The 21,951-nt window shown below is 37.8% G+C and overlaps 1 protein-coding gene across 1 annotated transcript in view; it reads left to right on the forward strand.

The window, feature by feature from the left end:
* Nup205 (nuclear pore complex protein Nup205) overlaps positions 1-21,951 on the forward strand; it is a 676,487-nt gene that overhangs the window by 331,307 nt on the left and 323,229 nt on the right. Inside the window, exons 14-15 of the mRNA XM_067147168.2 lie at positions 14,087-14,296; positions 14,374-14,556. Of these exons, the coding sequence (XP_067003269.1) occupies positions 14,087-14,296; positions 14,374-14,556 (393 nt within the window). The remainder of the gene's footprint in view (positions 1-14,086; positions 14,297-14,373; positions 14,557-21,951) is intronic.

Consider the following 21,951-nt stretch of genomic DNA (forward strand, 5'->3'; position numbering starts at 1 on the left):
ACGATGATAGTCTGTAAAGTTAAAACAATCATGAGGTTGTTAAAGTAAAAAAATAGGTATAGTGGACCTTAAAATATGTCAATGCGTGAAGCGTGGATTAATTATTGACAATGGAGTTCTTTAAATTAAGCAAAAACAAAAGTTGAAATAGAGTTTATTGAATAGTACGTGTCAAACTGAACCAGTTAAAAGGCGCATGGCAACGAAATTAAGGTTGATATGACGTGAACTCCAGTAGTTAGGAATTCTGTAGGAGCGCCAAACACAATGCGAGAAGGAATAGGTATAGTTATCTCGTTATGTGCATTTTCGAGTTCTCTCGTCGACATCGAAGGCAATGTTGGAGTCGATTAGTAATACCAGTCAACTGCTGTTCCGTAAAGAAAATCAGAAATAAAAGAGGAGATCATGATTTCATAATAAATACGTAAATAACGTGGTCGATAGAAGTTGTTAACTCGTTATAATGTAACTTGAGAATTCTCTGCACTGAAATTAATTAAAAATGCGATGCATCTCTAGATATGGCGGAGCGTATCGCTGATTTCAGAGGTTAGTTTATATTTTCTCCTGGTTAAATTTTGAGTGATGCTGTTTGAAGAAGAAAACTGAAACGTTTGCCACTGGGGTCTCTGTATTGATACTATAATTTTTTGAGGATGAAATTAAACATACACTTTCACGTAGTATCGGATTTCAAAACATAACAACAACAAAAGAGTAGGCAAGTTTTGAACAAACTTATTGCCATTTGATACTGATTTTAACATGTATGTCGTTTCTCCCGACTTTACAAAAAATTGGATATGAGTATAGCTATAGTGAGTAAATTTTTCACCATTATGAATTCTCACTATAGTAGATTTCTACTGTACCATGAAAACAAAGAAACAAGTTTTTACAATTATAATTAATGAAATAAATGAATAAATAGATACATTTTAAAAACAACATAGTAAAACATCAAGGATAAACATTCTTAGAAATGTGAACTATACACGTTGCTTACAATTATGTTTGAAGTTATTCTAGGAATATCGAACATCTGGGCGATTTGCACACGTTTCATATGTGGATTGGCATCAGCTTTCTCAATAAACTTTTATTTTTTATCATTTTTAAATTGTCTAGCTTTCTTCTTCTGCATGACTGCCTGTCCTGCAAAGCACTGTGCGTAAGTACAGTAGGCCTAATTTATGCACGCTATTGCACAATTCACTTACGAACATAAAATTAAGCACCAATGCGTCAGCTGTATACGTATGTACAGTAGGCTAAATTATTCAACATTCACGTACGAACGTAAAATTTAGCATCAACACGTCACACGGGCTACTGTTGCACGATTCAAACAAATGCACACCCCAGAGATGCCAACTATTACGATTCAATCATAATAATTATGAATTACCCATCACAATTACACCTTTACGAATCACACATCACAAATTATGATTTTTTTTGTTGATTTTTAAATGTAAGTGTATGAAGTGTTCAAAAGGATACACAAGGAATGCCATTACAGCATGAATTCTCAGAATATTATTTTCAGATTACTCAATAATTTATACCCCTTTCCTGTCCCTCGTATAAGACTATTTCGAGTTTTCACGCGCCGACCGCAGTGTGTGCTTCCAGTACCGAAAAAATAGGTACCTGTGAAGTGGTATATCTTGCGGAGTTGTTGTCTTTGTTCGTCACATGACCAGACTTCCATGCATGTATGCGAGTTCGTTTGTCGTTGTTTTGGTGGCAAAATGGTGACAAACATCGTTTAATTGTGGGTAGTGAGTGCATGACTGTTGAAGTATTTGTTGTGATTTTGGTTGCCAAATTTACATACAAGGATATATGCTAATCGTGTGTTACAAAAGGAGAAAAGTTTGAAATAATTTCTTGTGCAGGAAAATACGTGTGACCGAGCTCGATAGCTGCAGTCGCTTAAGTGCGGCCAGTATCCAGTATATTCACAATTAAGTATTTATTTATTTTCCACCTAGTCGATACAGTGATTGCTTAAGGCAATTTTAAAGGTCAAAAGTGGTACATGTTTCGTATATTATCAACATCTTCAGCCACATAACACTGTTTAGATGAAAAATATATAAAATTGACAAAGTAATGCTTTAGAGGAAGTGTCCTTAAAATTAACATAAGATTGACAAGATTAAAACAAACAAATAACTCAAGAGAAAATATATAAATTATTTCTACAATAGAAAGCAGTCGTCAAGGAAACACTTGTACAATATTCCATAGAGAAATTGTCCTAATAAATATTCTTTTCTTAATAATTCATGAAAAAAAGATCAATTTATAAATTAAAAATTATACAATTTATAAGTAATTATCGAAATGAAGAAATCCTGATATCACAGTGCGGCTCTTATTATTCATTTCGATAATTACTTATAAATTGTATAATTTTTAATTTATAAATTGATCTTTTTTTCATGAATTATTAAGAAAAGAATATTTATTAGGACAATTTCTCTATGGAATATTGTACAAGTGTTTCCTTGACGACTGCTTTCTATTGTAGAAATAATTTATATATTTTCTCTTGAGTTATTTGTTTGTTTTAATCTTGTCAATCTTATGTTAATTTTAAGGACACTTCCTCTAAAGCATTACTTTGTCAATTTTATATATTTTTCATCTAAACAGTGTTATGTGGCTGAAGATGTTGATAATATACGAAACATGTACCACTTTTGACCTTTAAAATTGCCTTAAGCAATCACTGTATCGACTAGGTGGAAAATAAATAAATACTTAATTGTGAATCTATTGAAGTGCGATACGGACCATGAAACTGATTTTATGTAATCAGTATCCAGTATTCGAGAGATAGTAGGTTCGAACCCCACTGTCGGCAGCCCTGAAGATGGTTTTCCGTGGTTTCCCATTTTCACACCAGGCAAATGCTGGGGCTGTACCTTAATTAAGACCACGGCCGCTTCCTTCCAACTCCTAGCTCTTCCCTGTCCCATCGTCGCCATAAGACCTATCCGTGTCGGTGCGACGTGGAGCAACTAGCATTTTAAAAAAAATTACATGTGGTGACGTTACTGTGATTAGTGACGCTAGTACTAAACCCAATAGTTCAAAATTTAGGGAGGAATACTGGAAAGAATGGCCCTGTTTACTGCATTCCTTAACACCTTATTCACGTGTTCTGTAGTGTGTGTAGCTGCGATTTTTCAGTTGCGCATGGTGAGGAAGAACAGAGCCTCCGTGGCTCAGGCGTCAGCGCGCCGGCCCCTCACTGCTGGGTCCCATGGTTCAAATCCCGGTCACTATGTGCAATTTGTGCTGGAAAAAAGGGGAGGCGGGACACGTTTTTCTCAGAGTTTTCCCTGTCATATTTCATTCCAGCAACACTCTCCAGTATCATTTAATTCCTTCTGCCATTCATTAATCATTTCCCCAGAGGAGTGGGACAGGCTTCGGCAGCTGGCACAATTCCTATCATTGCTGCTTGATGGGGGCCTCATTATTCCATCCCAGACCCTGTCGAATGACTGGAAACAGGCTGTGGATTTTCATTTTCGTGGTGAAGAAGAACAAGACTGAGTTCCGCGCTAATATGAACACCGAACTGTTAAGTGGTCTGTTAGTGCAGAGGGTGCACATGATATCAAAAGGAAAAAGCACGTCACCAGTGTACGTTTACCAACCAGCAACTACAAGCTGCTAAGAGAGCAATTACAGTACTCAACAAAAGAAATGAGCCTTCAACCTCCACTCAGATATGTACTGCAGATCACTTGTTTCTTTAGCAAGTAAGAATCATCCACTCTTCATATGCCAGTCTTTGAATATCTGGTTGAACTGTATGTTGATCAGTGATTTTTCAGTGATATGTAAGTTATGAAAAAAAATTGTACAGTCCCCCCCCCCCTTCTCCCCCCTGCCCGAACGGCCGCATTACAAATTTCTTTTCTTGAAAGTTGGCATCTCTGACACCCACATCAAAGACTGACTTGAAACTGATGCTCCCTGCAGCTGTAGGCCGGCACATGAGGGCCGTGAAATTAAGTTCTCTACCAAATTCTTACCCAGGCTAGTCATCACTGGCGCATCGGGCACGCAGCGTGGTTGGGAATGTTAATGTAAATTTCGTATGGTGGGAGTTACGATCATACTAAAGAGTGACATAAATGTGCTATCCAGGTTTCTTTAGCATGTACTTCAAAAAAAAAAAAATCAAAATCTCTCTATTTGCAAATGAGGTGTCTACCTCGGTGGCAAATGGTACACTAAAATACATTATTGTCAAGCACTAAATATTAAATTAAGAAGAGAAGAAAATTTTCTTATACCTATTACAATATTATACAATTTACGCTAACAATTTTTTCTATTAAACACACAGCTCATCCATAATAAATGTATATTGTTTACAGAATTCTACTTACAATATCTCCCGTACTACTTACAAATATAGTCAACTGATATACAGTATGTGGAATTACTTCAAATGATACTGTACAACTGGTATAAGATTAAAATTTACATTGCTTTTTTTTTTAACCCATTCTGAAACCTAAGTAGCATAACGACCTGCTGCGTCTTAACCAGAGCCCCTTTTGCCACCACTTTCCAGAGTTCCTGAAGGGCCTTCACAGCTACCATATTGGTCCCAGGGCCCTCGAAGTCCCCACTGTACTTCACCCCTACAGGCAGTCCCCTACTTTGGCTGTCCAACTCCTTAGACCAGGGGATGGAATTAATTTATTCACTCATATTTTTTATTTATATTAACCTGCACTGGTCGAATGCCCTCTATCATTTCATTTATTTTCTCTGTTACTGTTTATTCTCTTCTTGAATACAGTAGAACCTCGATAATTCGAAATCGGTTAATTCAAAATTCCGCCTAATTCGAAGTAGTTCTCGTTCCCGGAATTATGAGATACAGTTTTGCATGTTATTTTAATTGTTTAATTCGAAATACGGATAATTAGTAATTCGAAGTACAATGTCGGCCCCATTACCGAAATTCAGACTTTTAATTCTAAACTGCCTTTACATTTTAAAACAATAGTATGTTACAGAGTAATTTCAACTCGAAATTTATCAACTCCGCGTCATAGTAGAACGCGCGTTCCAGAACGTGGAGGGGTAGCTTTCCGCACTTACACTCACTTCGGTGGGTCTACAGTGCGCTTCATGATTGCTAAGTTGAATGAAATCGGAATTATTTTGTGTTCAACCTTTTAAGGAACGCCGTAATATCACGCAACATGCAGTGTGCGGGAAAACAGAATCTGCGAACACTGGCGATGCCGACAGTTGACGAAGAAACGTGGCAAATATAATAAATTCGTAGGCACCGAACAATATTGACATTGCCGGTGAAACTGCATTGCTTTATTTTAATACGAGCCCAAACGGTCTTATGGTTTTAAAGGAGAAATTGCCAGCCGGGAAATCGTACAGTGTGAGGGATGGTGGTCAGAGTAGTGCGTTGCAATGCACATGAAAGCGAGATACTTTATCCCCTCGTCACAGGAAACTTCGATAAGCCATAATGTTTTAAGAGCGTCGGGCACTTTCCATGCCAGTACAAAGCATCTATAATAAAAATGCAAACAGTAAAGAAATCCAAAAAATAATGCATTTGCACAGGGGACCCGGCATAATTTATCCTCGTCTTTGAATTGTGCAATTTTTTTTTTTCTTTCGGTGCGTGAGGTTATGTTTGTCAGTGATTTATCCGAGTGAATGATTTGAACATTGTAAATGCACATTGTTGGATACATTTCGGAAATATTTTTTTCCATGGCATTTGAAAAGTTTAAACTGTGGATCGAGGTGATTGCATGTATTAATGGGTCGTAGAATACTTCGTGACGCGGCAAGTGTTTACATTTCTGAAGTACCGGTACGAGAGAAATGCCGTGGCGGGAAATCGTACAAGGATAGAGTCATAGGAAAGTTTGATTTTAAGGGCATCGGGTACTTTCTGTGTAAATACAAGCAAATACAGTAGAGACGATACACGACACTGAGCGAGATATCGAGGGACAGCTATTGGAGCTCACTGTAGCGGATAGACCTGAACGGTACTGATTCTGTCATAAGAGCACGTGTATTTTTGTGTGAAGTTTTTGGTGTTATTTATGCATTTTCAGTGAGTTAACATAATTAAATAGTAGCGTGTGTCATTCCTTGATATCTCCTCTCAAGATGAGGGGAAAGGTATGTGCTGTGTTTGGCTGCAGTAATTACGAAGTAGAGAAAAATGCGCGCTCGTTCTTCAGGTTCCCTCGTGACAAGAACATGTACTGTAAGTAATATTGTGTTTGCATATATATTCTTCCAGTGACAGAGATTTTTATAGTACTTCATAATCTTCTGACCTGCTCGGCCCATGTTTTAACGGGCTTAAAATATAATACGCATATTTTATTGTATAGTGCAGCAGTTAACCTTCAATACCGATGTGTTGTTGTAGGTGTGATCTGTGGGTTTTGAAATGTCACAGAAGCGATTTGGATAAAGTGTACAAGAAAGAAGGGACGTTACGCTTGTATAAGAATTATAAGATCTGTTCAGATCCTTTCCAGGCCAGCGACTTTAAAAATCCTCAACTATACAGCCAAGGGTATGTTACATTTTTACTCTAATTGTACGTAAATATTCCTCAAAGCATCACTATCGACAACATTTTCAAACTTGTCTTTCTTTTATCCCTCTTCTCAGATTAACGCCGGGATTTAATAGATTTTCTTTCCGTTAGTAGGCTTCATGTTAAGAGGAAAATTGTCCAGCTATTAAATGCATACCTGCCAACCCTTCCGATTTACCCGGAAACTTTCCGGTTTTTAACTCGTCTTCCGATTTTCCGATTTATTTTTACTTCTTCCTATTTTTGACCAATATAACTTCTAGTACGGCCAATACTCTTCCCCTGTGTTTGTGTAATTTACGAAACCTCATTTTCAAGAGTATTTATTTGATGCTTTATTTCGTGAGTATTTCGTCCTGCGCCTTCGTGTATCGTGTTTCCCGCTCACCACAGCAGCGTGTCCGCTTTATACAGCTGAGGATTCGGGGCGGCAATTGTCCTGCAAGCAAGACAGGCTGGCGCGCGCTAGCGACTCAGTTAATCGGGATGAAAGAATGAGTTTATTATTGTTGTTCGCGCGCTGTTAACATCGTTTCTGTGCGTAGTTTCGTCGGAGTTTTAGGCCCCTTTTTTTTCTTGCATTTGTATGCTTTCCCCCACTGCCAAAGTCGTATGTTAATAATGTATGGGACATATAGAATTGTTTTGTATGTGGTAGTTTCGCGTATTTAAGTGCATCCTTTTAATGAGTTGAATGTTTTTAAGGCTGTTGTGTCGGTGACAGTTTCAGGTAGTTTATTTTCTCGTTAAGGCCAAAAATATAAACGTTATCTCCAAGTGTTCAGAGATACCTGTAAATTTCCGTTCATTTTACCGTGTGATAAAGAAACTACCATATTCTTTCGCGTAATTAACGCCCTTGCATAATTTACGCATCCCAATATTTTTGGGTCCAAAGTGGACAAAAAACAAATGTTCACGTATTTGACGCTCCCACAACTTCGAACATCCATCGCGCAGCTCCGGTTGCGTTTCGAAACTACTCAAGTAGCAGGCTTCCTATTGCGAAAGCGGGCATTCCAGATACAGGGCAACGTGCTGTTATTAGCCGGCACTAGTTTTACGAGTGTTTCGGGTACGTGACCTTCTGTGATCTCAAAATTGTCAGTCCACAGTATTCGAGTAATACTGCATCATACTAACTTGCGGTGATCAGTTACGCCGAAACATACGGGAAGAGGGCAGCGAGTATTCAATGCCCAAATGAAAAGTGCGCTACCGCGGTAACAGAAGTGCACTTCAAGCGGCCAACATGTCTCGCAAAGCATTTCGCGGACCAAAAAGCAGCAAGTTTCCGCAAGTAGAGAAGGATCTACTTAAATATATGATTTTGTGACGCAACGTTGGATAAGCAATTTCTCACGAAATGCAGTATTTTAAAGAATGTGAAATAACCGCTGCACATGGAATCAGTGTCTCGGATTTGAAGGTTAGCCGAGTCAGTCTTGATTAATTTTATGAAGAGAAATGGACTTCCTCTTCGGCGAAGAACATCATCATGCCAAAATTGACGAATGATTTAAACCATTTTCATCGTTTTGTGACTGAGAAGCGTAAAGTGAGGAATATTTGATCTCCCTTACAGGAACCGCAGGTCAGACGCCAATCAGTTTCCATATGCCACAAAGTCGAACAATCGATAAGAAAGGATCATACAGTGTTATCGTACGCGCTACCGGAAGCAAAAAACAACGATGTACTGCAATGCTTGCTATAACAGCTGATCTCAGAAAGCTTACACCTTACATTGATCTAAAACGAAAAACAATGCCCAAAGCAAAATTTCCGCGAGTGATCCACATTCGTATTCAAGAAGAAGAAGAAGGATGGATGGACACGTCACTCGTACAAGATTGGATACGAACGGTTTGGAGTAATGTAGCAGGGTCCCTCCTTCGATGCCCGGCCCTTCTCGTGTTGGACAGTTTTTTTGCCGGTGTGTCATTGTTATGGCATTACATGAATTGTACTTTTATTAGTTCATGTTTTCACTCCAGGTCGTATTGTCAGCTCGTAATGGGAAGAATATTTTCCAGTCGGTACTTCCATCCCACGTGTCTAACTTACCTGATGTACCCTATTTGAATTTTCAGGAAAAATCTCACTCCGGAATTTTACGCCAAATGACGATAACCGCAAACGAGTTGAACCAGTTGTTTTTTTATATTATATTTGATGTATCTTTTAAATGTAAATGAATTGTAAATATCTCAATTGCTTGAATAATTTACGCATCCGAAGTTTTCGCCTGTATTTTTCGTCAAGAAGTGCGTTAATTACGCGAGAAAATACGATATTATGCATTTTGTTGCGTGTGTCGGTGTGACATAAATATTATTATTCGTTTAAGTGTCATAAATGATAATGATAAGGTACATTTTCTTGTAACCATTTTTATGTTTTCGTAGTTTAAGATTTGAAATTTAACGGTCAATTCGCATTGTAACTGTAGATATGTATGCCTTTTATCTTGACCTTTTTTCACCTAGACCGTGGTGGAATATGTGTGATGAAATCCAGGAATTAAAAAATCTTCCTATTTTTGGTTTCTAGAAGTTGGCAGGTATGTAAATGTTAATTCATTGCATCATATATGTAAGGAATGTGCCGATATTTTTATTGACAAATGTCTTAATGTGATGATACATTGTTTTTAAATGAGGAAAAAAGACAAATCCAACCGTAATATTTCAGGCAGGTATGCTAAAGCTAAAAAAGTAATGCATAAATGAAAGATAAAGCCATTTCACAGTCCATTTCACACCTTGTTTATATGTCTAATTTCAGTCTTTGAATAATAACCTTTTAAATAATTCTACATTCATTTATCTAGAATTGCTTTGGCAACTTCGAAGTTAATATCTCAATACCACTGTCTTTCTAGACGTAATTTATTTATCCATTTCCGTATATACATTTCCATTGATATTTGAATTTAGCGCGATATGTTCAGGTCAAGTCACTAGGAGCGCCACCGTCGAATTGTCTCCCATTTTAGCAAGGCGAAATCCGTAAGTGTCGTGTATTGTCTCTACTGTATTTGATAAAAGGCATCTAAAGTGTATACAGTATAGTAATCCAATGAATAAACCACTTGCACATGGGAGCCAGCATAGATTTCTCCTCATCTTTGAATTATTCTTTCTTTCGTTGCGTGAGGTTATGTTTACCAGTGAGATATCCGAGTGCATTATTTGAATGCTGTAAATGCACCTTCGTGGATACATTTTGGAAATAGTTCTTTTTTCATGGCATTTGAAAGGTATAAACTGTGAATCAAGGTTAAATGCATGCAGTAACGGGCCTTAGAAAATTTTGTAACGCGGCAAGGGTTGGTACTTCTGAATTGCGAATTGGCGGTTAATTCAAAATCACGTAAATCAAAGTCCGATTTTTGAGTCCCAACGACTTTGAATTAACAAGGTTTTACTGTATCTGTACAGATTTTGGAAAAGGATCAAACACTATCCCTGGTAAACTGTTCCACTCCTTCACACCCTTCCCAATGAATGAAATTTACCCCAATCGCTTCTGCTAAAATTCCTTCTAATTTTATATTTGTGGTCAGTCCTGCCGATATAATTATTTTCCAACTGAAGCCTCTCACGGATATCTCCCCATGCTGCTTCTCCTGTATAGGCTCTATATAATCCTATAAGTCTAGTTTTCTCCCTTCTCTTACTTAGTTTCCCACCCTAGTTCCTTTAACATTTCTGATACACTACTGTTTCTCCTGAAATCCCCTGTTACAAATCTTGCTGCTTTCCTCTGCACACTATCTATTTCTTTTATTAGTTATTCTTGGTGAGGATCCCAAACACTGTTTGCATATTCCAATAATGGACGAACCATACTTACTTTTCTCTTTTAATTCTTTGTTGCATCCTTTAAGTAGCCTCATTATGACATGTAACGATCTGTATGCTTTCCCAACAATGTTATCCACATGACCCTTCCAGTGCAAATTACTTTCAAATCTCACACCTAAGTATTTGCACTTGCCATCTTTTGGGATAACTACCCCATCCAAAGTATATTCAAATTCAGTTTTAAAACTCCTGTTTGTAAATGTTGTAACAGTTGATTTGCCTCCATTAACCTTCATATTATTCTCTTCAACCCAGTGTTGGATACTCTCAAGGTCCCTTTGTAATTCTGAACAATCCTCAGTTTTATTTATTACCCTATAAACAATTATGTCATCTGCATACAATCTTATTTTTGATGTTATATTATTCCCTAAATCATTTACGTATGTTAAGAAAAGTAACGGACCGATTATACTACCCTGTGCAATTCCCTTCCAAACTTTCTCTTCCTGCGATACGTTATTTCTTACTTTGACTTTCTGAACCCTGTTTTTACCCAACGTGTAACCCTTACGTCCAATCCTATTCCCTCCAATTTCTTTAATAATATTCCATGTTCCACTCTATCAAAGGCTTTGGAAAGATCTATGGCTATGCAATCTAATTGGCCTCCTGAATCCAATTGGTCTGATATGTCCTGCTGAAATCCCACCAGTTGTGCCTCACAAGAAAATTTCTTTCTAAATCCATACTGGCTCCTCATGAACCAATTTTTATCATCACATATCCCTCTGATGTACTTTGATATTAAACTCTCCAGTATTTTACAAACTATACTGGTCAGGCTGATTGGTCTGTAGTTCTCTGGTTTCCTTTTATCACCCTTTCCTTTATAAATTGGTATTATTATAGATTCCTTCCATTCCTTTCGTATTACACTATTATTTATGACATAGTCAAAGAGAAATTTTAAATAAGGCACTATGTACCACCCCATTACCTTTAACACCTCCCTAGTAATTTGATCGCTTCCTGCTGCTTTTCCTTGCTGGAGCAGTTGGATTTCTCTGAAAATATCTTCATTTGTGAATGAGAAGCTTCTTGTTTCCCTCGGTGTCTCTCCCTCTCTATCTTCTGTTTCGGTTTCCAACTCCTGATAATCATTACTGAAATCTCTGAATTCCCTACTAAAGAGGTTTGCTTTCTCAGTATCTGTTAAATAGTGTTCACCCCCTTCTCCCACCATTGTAGGAATTTGGATTTCTTTTCCTTTTTGATTCCTGATATATGAATACAGCTTTTTCCATTTCCCTTTGTGGTCATTATGCTCTTGAAGAATGCCATTCATGTAATTCTCTTTTGCTTCCTTTTTCACTCTATTCAGTTCCCTCATTAGCTGTTTTCTACTTTCTCTACTCTCCCTACCTTCTTTGATTTTTCTGTTTACTATTCTACATTTTCTTTTTAATTTTCTTATTTCCCTTGTATAATAAATAGGGTCTGAGGTCATTTTACCTTTCTTAACAAGTACAAATCTCTTCTCTCCTTCCCAAATGATTCCTTTAAATTTAGCCCAAAGTGTATCCACATTACTACCTTCACTTATCCAACAACTGAATTGTGATTTAAGGTAAGTCCCAAATTCATCAACTTTAGTTTTTCTGTACAATTTCTTGTCTTGTGTAACCCTCTTATTAAGCCTTTTTGGTACCAGTCCCACATCCATTATTACAGCCTTATGGTCACCTATTCCTTCAATTACCTCAGTTTTATCAACAATTTCCCATGGTTTAACCAAGAATACATCTAGTAAGTTATTGAGACGAGTTGGTTCTTGTACTACTTGTGTAAATCCTCCCTCCCAAATTAACTTATTTGCCAGTTTCTGTTCATGGGCTTCACCTGCAGCTCCATTCCATTCAACTTCCGGCAAGTTTAGATCTCCCCCAATTATTATCACATCATTATTATTGTTTTTATGAGTAGAACAGCCGATGCTGCAATATCTTTATTGTTCATTTTCTACGCAATTCCCCCTGCCTGGCTATCACCAAATATAAGAATGTTCAACACTTTAGCCAGTGCACTGTGTGGGATTTTAGGCCTAACTTTGCCGCTTCTCGTAACGGATTTTGCGCTATACGTTTGACTGCTTGCGTATTACTTACTTCCCTCAGGGCTGAAAATCTATTTTTGGTGTCAATTACAAAATTGTCCTTATTTAAGTGTACACTTTTCCTCCTAGAATCTGAAGCACATTGACACCACGCGCTAGAATTCACAGAGTCACCTGTGTTCTGAGTGTTTACTGGTACCGGTACTTTCAATTCCAGTAAACGTACCTTCTCCTTTAAAATCTCATTCTCCGCTTTTAATGCTTGTAAATCCTGTTGCAATAAAGAGAGAATTACAAGTACATTATCATTACCTCCATCCTCTAAGGAATGAGGCGCCAGCGATTCGTTGTCCGTTGTAGGCCTAGGTTTGTTACCGCTATTCAAATTGCTCTCGCCACAGCTAACACAGGTCCAAGATCTTCATTTTTAGCAAAACCAGCACTACATATACACTCAAAATGGTACCAAATTAAACACCTTTCACACTGGATTCTTCATTCGCTTCTTGTTTACACCACACTTATTCCCGATTATTTCGCAAGAGAACTGGGAGCTATCTTCACTTACATCCTTCGCTGACGCCATCTTGAAACAACAACTTAATGGGACATGGACGGGGACTTTTGAATAATGGCATAATAACCAGGGAAACGCTCTATAGAGGGACATCTTAACCAGTTTTGACTGTAATTAAACAAGTTTAGACTTGGCCATATAATAAAGAAGCAGAAATGGTGTATCTGCTTTAGAAGGGAAAAATTAGCATTGAGAACTGAGAAAATATATTTAGAGATGAGTTGATACCAGTTTTTATTGTTATTCAATAACAGTATGTTTTTTGTGTTGATACTCTGATACTTCCTTTCTTGAAATAAAATAGTAAAATAAAAGTTTCCAAATACAATATGATGTATTAAATAGACATTTTTATGTAACACTTCAGTGTCTGTAAACAGGATTTGTTTGCTTATGTCCTTTTTATTGGTAACACTCAGAACTAGGTTGTTTTGTAGGTGGAGTTTGGCTTTTCCATAGCTCTCCTAATTTAAAATAAATAATGTTACAAATTAGTTCAACATCACATTAGAAGATATCTTCCTCAATCCACAATTCAGTGCATTTTATGGCCCTAGTACAAGATTTTTTTTAGAAATTTGTACTTCGGACGTACTAGCACCAGAACATCTGCAGAAATGTGGACAGAGGTTCCTTTTGTCATAGGATCTGTAGAGCTATAAATGAGCTTGTGAGTTGAGAGTTGTGCTCCTTGCAACCAATTTAAAATCTGCCACTTCTGGCAGATTGACAGTATTAATTAAAATTTTATAGTATTCTATTAACAAAGTATTGAAAAAGTATTGAGCTCATGTGTAGTAGTACGATTCACTATCTCTTGAGTAATATTAAATGTGGACTGTGTTGGAGAACCATACCTTTGAAAGATTAATTTTCTGCATGTTTTCATTTTTTATTTTGATTGTTTGAACTAACTGCAATGATATATTTTTTTCTTTCTCTCTCAGACTGAATTAGAAGAGATTGAGTCCCGAAATGAAGAATACCCTTTGACCCGTGCCCTTCTTCGTTTGTTGGATGTGCTGACAAATATTCCAGTGCCCAGACTGTTGGGTGTGGGAACACGTACTCCTGGCTTTGACCCGTACCTGAACTTCATTGTCAACTCTGTGTTCCTCCGCTTCAATACTCGCTCATACAAGCACCCTGAAGAAAAGGTGAATTTATTTTATATTATGGAAACTTGCCACAGGTAATTGTTGGATATACAATTTACATATGTTTTATGTTTTAGTGGGAGGTAGCTAAGAGCTGCCTGCATCTCCTCTGTAAGCTCCTGATGCAGTACAAACCACAAGCATCAGACTTCAGTGTTCAGCGAGTGGAATTGCAGGGAGGTGGCTCATACCAGGTGAACCCTGTGCCTGGCTACCATATCATGGTCCATCTCAACTCAAAAACAGAACTGCTGCGACTGGTATGTATCTCTAGGCTCCTTCACCCTTGTAAAATTTGGAACTTATTTTATTCGTGTAAATCCCTTGAAATGTGGAAATGTGTGCCAGACCAAAACCTTATAATGTACTTTGTTTCACAACTGTAAGCAGACCATTAACCCCTTGAGCTGGTTCAACATGTACTGTGTGTGGATGCTGTTTCATTACACAGAAGGTTTGATGTATCCAATGGCAGTGTGATGTTAGAACATTATCTTATAACCAGTTGTCCTAAAAAATGCATTCTTTGTGTCACTTCAATCTTCAAGGTTTTCCTGCATCTGCCATCGGTGAATAATCACTGAAAGTGCTGAATATATTACTATGTACAATCAAATCTCATTAAGATATTTCTGCACGGAACAAGGAACGAGAACGCGATAAAGAAATGTACAGTATATTACACAAATTAAAAATGATTTAAGGGGGATATGGAAACACTCGATACGTTTATTTTTAACATGTGTGCATGTATGTACGTGTATAGTGAAGACAGTATCTACCACTTCTGAAGATCAGAGAAAATTATTAAAAGGTGTGAAAAACACAAGAAAACATATAATATGAAAATCTTTTCTGCTGGGGCCTATAAAATAACAGTGTATTGAAAGGTGTGAAAAACATGAGACAACAAATATGAAAATATTTGTACTGGGGCTTATAAACTCGATAGCTGGAGTTGCTTAAGTGCGGCCAGTATCCAGTAATCGGAAGATAGTGGGTTCAGAGCCCCACTGTCGGCAGCCCTGAAGATGGTTTTCCGTGGTTTCCCATTTTCACACCAGGCAAATGCTGGGGCTTTGCCTGAATTAAGGCCACGGCCGCTTCTTTCCCACTCCTAGCTCTTTCCTATCCCATCGTCGCCATGAATCCTATCTGTGTCAGTGATTGTGAAGTAAAACAGATAGCAAAAAAAATGGTGGCTTATAAAGGTATCAACATATTATCTATAGTAATAAACAGAAAAGAGTGAGAGATATGTGCATCGTAATCTGTGGCATACAGTGATCTGAAATTTTTAATATAGTTGGATGGTAGGGGTTCCAAATTCACTTCAAAGCCAGAATTTTAATTTTCACATTCATTGACGAGTTATGAATGCAAAACCAGCAGAAAACATGTTGAGATATGACAATCCAGCGTGTTGTCATCAAGATTCACTGTTGGTAGGCAGCGTACATAAGATAGGTAATACAAGACAAGGAACCATTTTAAGTCAATGGCGTAGGAAGCCATTTTTGGTCCTGGACACAGGGAGCCTTATTTGGTCCATAATATCTGGAAATGTTTGACTGTGTATTTGTTTTCGATGCCCAGCCAAATGTACGGCATACAGAGATCTGAAATTTTTAACATAGGTGTATTCTTAGATGAATCTTTATACTGGTAAAGATCTGCTTTCATGGATTATTTATTTTTTATTTATTTATTTACCTGACATTCATTTTGTTTACTTAAAATTTGGGGGAATACGAGGATTTCACTATACCAGCAATAAAACTTGTAGAACCATATTTTATTTCAGCAAATGCAATCTTATATTTTACTTAGAGAAAACATATAGTACACGAGATTGATGATAATAAATAAGAAAGAGTAACATCTATCGATCAGTGTCATTTTCATTCAGGACAGTCGTTTAAATTTGTATGACACTTATCTTCACAAATGATGCTTCTCCCATGGTCAACTGTATTCGGGTTGTTCAAGAGTGGGAAAGGCAAACACACTGCACATCATAGCTCCAAATGGAAGGATACTTAGTAGATTTTATCCAGAAGCTAAAATTAGTGTTCTCTTCTTTCTATCTTTGTTTTTACACAATATTGTCTTTATCATTGTTTTAATACCGCATTTACTCGTGTATTAGACCCCCTCGCATATAGACCCCCCTTCTCTTTTTGAGACGAAGAAAATGAAAAAAATAAATCTTGCATACAAAACCCCCCCCAACGTAATTCGTCAGAGAAGAACAACAATTCCACTTTGAAGCAGCTACAAGCCTTATGCAACTCTGATGACATCGCACAAATTTGTAAATAGTTTCATCCGTATGACCCACACAATGAAAACGTGTCGAAGTGATGTGGTACATCTGTGTTTCGTAGTTAAGAAATGTCCGTCCGCCTCTGTAGCGTAGGCCTACTGCAGCTCTGATGACATCGCACAAATAGGTGAATAGTTTCATGTCCGACCCGCGCATTGCAAGTACACATCAGTCATGTATATATGTATGTCGTAATGGTTGGCACAATTAGCTGCCATACTCGGGAGCCTTAGTTTGATTCCCAGCACCGTAATGCCAGAGATTTACGAATGGCAGGAAGGTTGATTTGCGGTAAAAATGGTACATGCAACTCTTTTCCACTGAGGACCTGTCTACAGAAGAGCTGCACCACCTCGGGATGAGGAAACAAGTTTACTTTAGTTAAGAAATATTCATGGTTGCTGCTAGGGCTATTAATATAGGCAGTCGAGATCATTAACAAAGTGATCATTTAATATCTCATAACTCAAGCCAGTAAAGGGATTTTTGGGAGAAAAATAGGTTTAAAAGTGATAAAAGCAATCCAATCACAATTGTTTTATTCATCAGTGTACCTAACAAATAATAATAATAATAATAATAATAATAATAATAATAATAATAATAATAATAATAATAATAATAATAATTCATTCCATTTAAAATACCTCTCGCGGACCAAAAACAGGCACAGCTCGCCAACATCTTTAGCAACCTCTGAAGTTCATTACTTCAGTTGTAACCATGACACAGACATAGATCGATGTCCCCAATACTTTTAACTTGATAGCATGATGGAATCAACCTACAATATAACTGCCCCAGGCCCTAGTAGACATACTAGTTTTTCTCGGTCATCAGATTCTAGGGGACCGAGAACATCATGCGGGAATGTATCGGACCTTCCCAAATCTCTTCGCCCAAAATGCAAAACTTTCTTTGGTAGTCTAAACATCAATAGCTTCCAAAAACTGGGAAGTTAAAACAATTAACAGACATGTTAGATAACTTAAACATCCAAATTTTAGCACTTCAGGAAACCAGATACACGGATGAAGATCATTTTGACTCAGGAAATTATAGAATTTACAAAGGCAAGTCAGCAATCTCCCTTCATAAGAGACCACTACAATTTGGCACAGGATTCGCTGTAAGAAGAAACATTGTAAAATCGGTACTTAACTTTTCTTCGCCTTCTGAAAGAATTTCAATGCTATCCATTAAATCAGGAAACAAAGCTTATACATTACTTAATGCGCATGCACTCACCAATAACTACAATCACAAAGATCCACAAATTGTGGAAGACTTCTGGGAACTGTTAGAAGAAACTACAGCCACACTTCCAGATCATCACATAAAAATTCTATTAGGAGATTTCAATGCCCAAATTGGTAGAGAAAAGAAATTCAGGACCATTGTAGGACTATACCCAGCGCACAATAGAACTAATAAAAATAGAGAAAGATTAAATGATTTTTGCAAAAATTTTGATCTCAAATTAATATCAACACATTTCCGGGCGCTTCCACACAAGAAAACGACCTGGAGATCCCCAAATTTTCACTTGGGAGAATTTCAACAGGATCATGTGGCTATTTCCAAGAATAATCAAAAAGAAGTGATGAATGTTAAAAAAGGGATCGTTGACTCTGACACCATCTATCCTTAATCAAGGCCAAATTTCAACCAAAGGGGGCCAAACCCAGAATAACAAAAATCCTGCGTGTCAATCTGGAATTTCTTAAACAGAACACTAGTACTTTCCTTGAAAGTATTCCTACTCACAATCCTTCAAACTGGTTAGAACTCAAAGACATACTTTTGAAGACTTCTCGAAATGTTGGCACACCACCCAGGAAACGCAAACATAGGTGGTGGAATGAAACCTGCGACAAGGCCATAAACTTTAGAACTAAAGCTTGGCAGAATTGGAATTCTCATAAAACTGAACAAACCTGGCAGGAATACAGAAACAAACATAAAAAATTATCAGGTCTGAAAAATGCAAATACGAACACTACAGACTGGCAGAAATTGAACAAGATTTTACAAAAAAACAATACACGAAACTTCTACAAAACTTTCAGAGAAGAATTATCAAATTGTCATGCACCTGGTCTTTGCTTCAAATGCCCAGATGGGACATTGGAAACAAATAATCAAGAGAACTGCAAACTTCTAGCAGTTTATTTCCACTATCTTTTAAACTGTGAATCCCCTAAAGAACAACTCACCTTTGAGAAACACTTATCTAATCAAGATTCAGAACCTCCAACACTGGAAGAAGTCAAAGAAGAAGTCAATCCATGGACTAAAAAATAACATAGCCCCGGGGGAAGATGGTATACCGTATTTCACGGCATAATCGTCGCACTTTTTATACCAAAATTTTCGAAAAAAATTGTAGGGTGCGACCATTATACGATGAATATTTAATACCAGTATTTGTATTACTCAAAAAATGTATTTATAACTAAATTGTATTTGATACAAATTTAAGATGCACGTAATACTCGCGTTTATACATCAAAATAATTAAAATAGTCTAAAACAAAATTCATAATTTTTCGCAACAATTCGGCGAACGTTTTTCCAACCTGAAAATAAAAATGAACGTATTAAGTTAATTTGTCATTAATTTGAGTATTAAAGTTAAAATATTACACTTGCAAAAAATTATCGCTTTGTTGTGAAATGCGGACTTACCGGTACGCAATTTATTCCAAATCTTCGGTGTCGCTATCGCAGGTTTCGCTATCTGATGCGCCGTCCTCGCCTCTGTTAATACCAGTATCAGATTCTTCGTCTCCCTGCCACACTGCATCAACTTCGGAACCGTCTAGTGCATTCGAAATCCCAGTCCTTTTGAAGCTTTTGGAGACTAGTTCAGGTGGTATAAGATCCCAACTCTTCTTCACCCACGAGCATAACAAGTCCAAGGGTGGACGCCTGATATTTCCGGCGGGCGTCAATTGCTGATCGCCGCTCATCATCCACTCATTGTAAAATCGACGTAAGTGGTCTTTAAAGGGTTTATTAACACATACGTCTAGTGGCTGCAAAGCAGATGTTAGGCCACCAGGAATGACTATCTGTCGTGTCTTATTTGTAGTGAGAATTTGCTTCACTTCGTTCACGAGGTGACCTCGGAAACTATCTAAAACAAGCAGAGCTGGTTGTTTTAGTAGTGCACCAGGTCTTCTATTCCACACAGTTTTAACCCAGTCCAGCATGAGTTTTACGTCCATCCAACCCTTTGGTTGCACTCGTACATGAATTCGACGGGGAAACTGTATATTCTTAGGCATCGTTTTCCTCTTGAAAATGATGTAAGGCGGCAACTTTCTCCCGTCAGCTGTAATGGCTAGCATTGCCGTGCATCGCAACTTCTCACTACCGCTGGTTTCCATTAATACACTCCGTGATCCTTTTAGCGCAATAGTGCTGTTGCAAGGCATATCAAAAAAGATTGGAGTCTGATCGGCATTACCGATTTGAGAAAGCAAGTACGAAGTTTCCTTGCGCAAACGTATGACAAATCGGTGAAAATTTACAATCTTGTCCGTGTAATCAGCAGACAACTTTTGGCTTAGTGTTGTTCTCCTTCGCACTGACAGATTGTGTCATCGCATGAACCCCTTAATCCACCCACGAGTCGCCTTAAACTGAGTTGGAAAATTCTGAATTCCCATGGAGGGAATTAGATATTTTTCACCAATAGAGCATGTCAAAAATGTCAAAAACATATCAGATGTAAGGCTTTTCAGGCGTTTGCTCTATTAACCAGCGTTTCGTCTTAGGTCTGACACTAGACTCATCAGAGTGGGATGTGTCAGACCCTATCCACTGACTCTGGGGTGTATGCAGGTGAACTTATCAGAAGCCCTTATAAGAGGCACACTCTGATAACTGCATACGGGAGATAAATTTCCACAATGGAATTATTGCCCGCCTAGCAATTCCGAATGGAAAATTCTGAATTCCCATGGAGGGAATTAGATATTTTTCACCAATAGAGCATGTCAAAAATGTCAAAAACATATCAGATGTAAGGCTTTTCAGGTGTTTGCTCTATTAACCAGCGTTTCGTCTTAGGTCTGACACTAGACTCATCAGAGTGGGCTTCTGATAAGTTCACCTGCATACACCCCAGAGTCAGTGGGTAGGGTCTGACACATCCCACTCTGATGAGTCTAGTGTCAGACCTAAGACGAAACGCTGGTTAATAGAGCAAACGCCTGAAAAGCCTTACATCTGATATGTTTTTGACATTTTTGACATGCTCTATTGGTGAAAAATATCTAATTCCCTCCATGGGAATTCAGAATTTTCCATTCGGAATTGCTAGGCGGGCAATAATTCCATTGTGGAAATTTATCTCCCGTATGCAGTTATCAGAGTGTGCCTCTTATAAGGGCTTCTGATAAGTTCACCTGCATACACCCCAGAGTCAGTGGGTAGGGTCTGACACATCCCACTCTGATGAGTCTAGTGTCAGACCTAAGACGAAACGCTGGTTAATAGAGCAAACGCCTGAAAAGCCTTACATCTGATATGTTTTTGACATTTTTAAACTGAGTTACCGGTATGTTGTGTTTGCGCGCTACCTCCTGTCCCTTAATTTGTAACATTTAATATGATACACTGCAGCCATTGTTACGTATTTCACTGACGTACCTAAACACTTCTTCGTCAATTATAGGAAACTTCCCTGTTTTAGGACCTCTAAACACGCGTGTAGAAGGGTTTGTGCTTTTTAGCTTGTTTTTTACTTTCCGCCAGTCACGCACCAACTTTTCACTCACAGAAAATTTTCTTTCTGCAGCTCTGTTCCCGTGCTGTTCAGCGAAGGCAATTACGCTTAGCTTGAAGCCCGCAGAATAGTTTCTATATTTACCCATAATCGCTTATAAATGCTTCACGCGTTAATGTTTTGCGATATAAATGACTTTCCGTAATTGTTCACTATTAAAACAAATTATTTCTGCAAACACCCAAAACACAAATTAAAAACTTAAATTCTCACGCACACATGTCTACAGTAATCACGTAAATCTGAAACAAATAAATGCATCTGTGATCTGTCCATTCCACAGCAGCCAATACTGTTAGGCAGCAAGGAAGCATGCACCAATTTATCAGTTTAGCTCGTTGGTTGCGACACACTACTGCGCTTGTGCAAAGCTCGCAAACCGGAGCTTCGCTAGCGCGGTGTAGATCTACTGTATAGTTGACTGTATTCCAAGACGTCAGTAACAAACATTCATTTTTTTCAATTTCTTTTAAACATACGGTAATTAGGTTAATATTTCTTCCCAGTTATTGATGACTTTACATTACATTACTG

This window comes from Anabrus simplex, chromosome 5 (genome assembly GCF_040414725.1).
Source record: "Anabrus simplex isolate iqAnaSimp1 chromosome 5, ASM4041472v1, whole genome shotgun sequence".
NCBI lineage: Eukaryota > Metazoa > Arthropoda > Insecta > Orthoptera > Tettigoniidae > Anabrus > Anabrus simplex.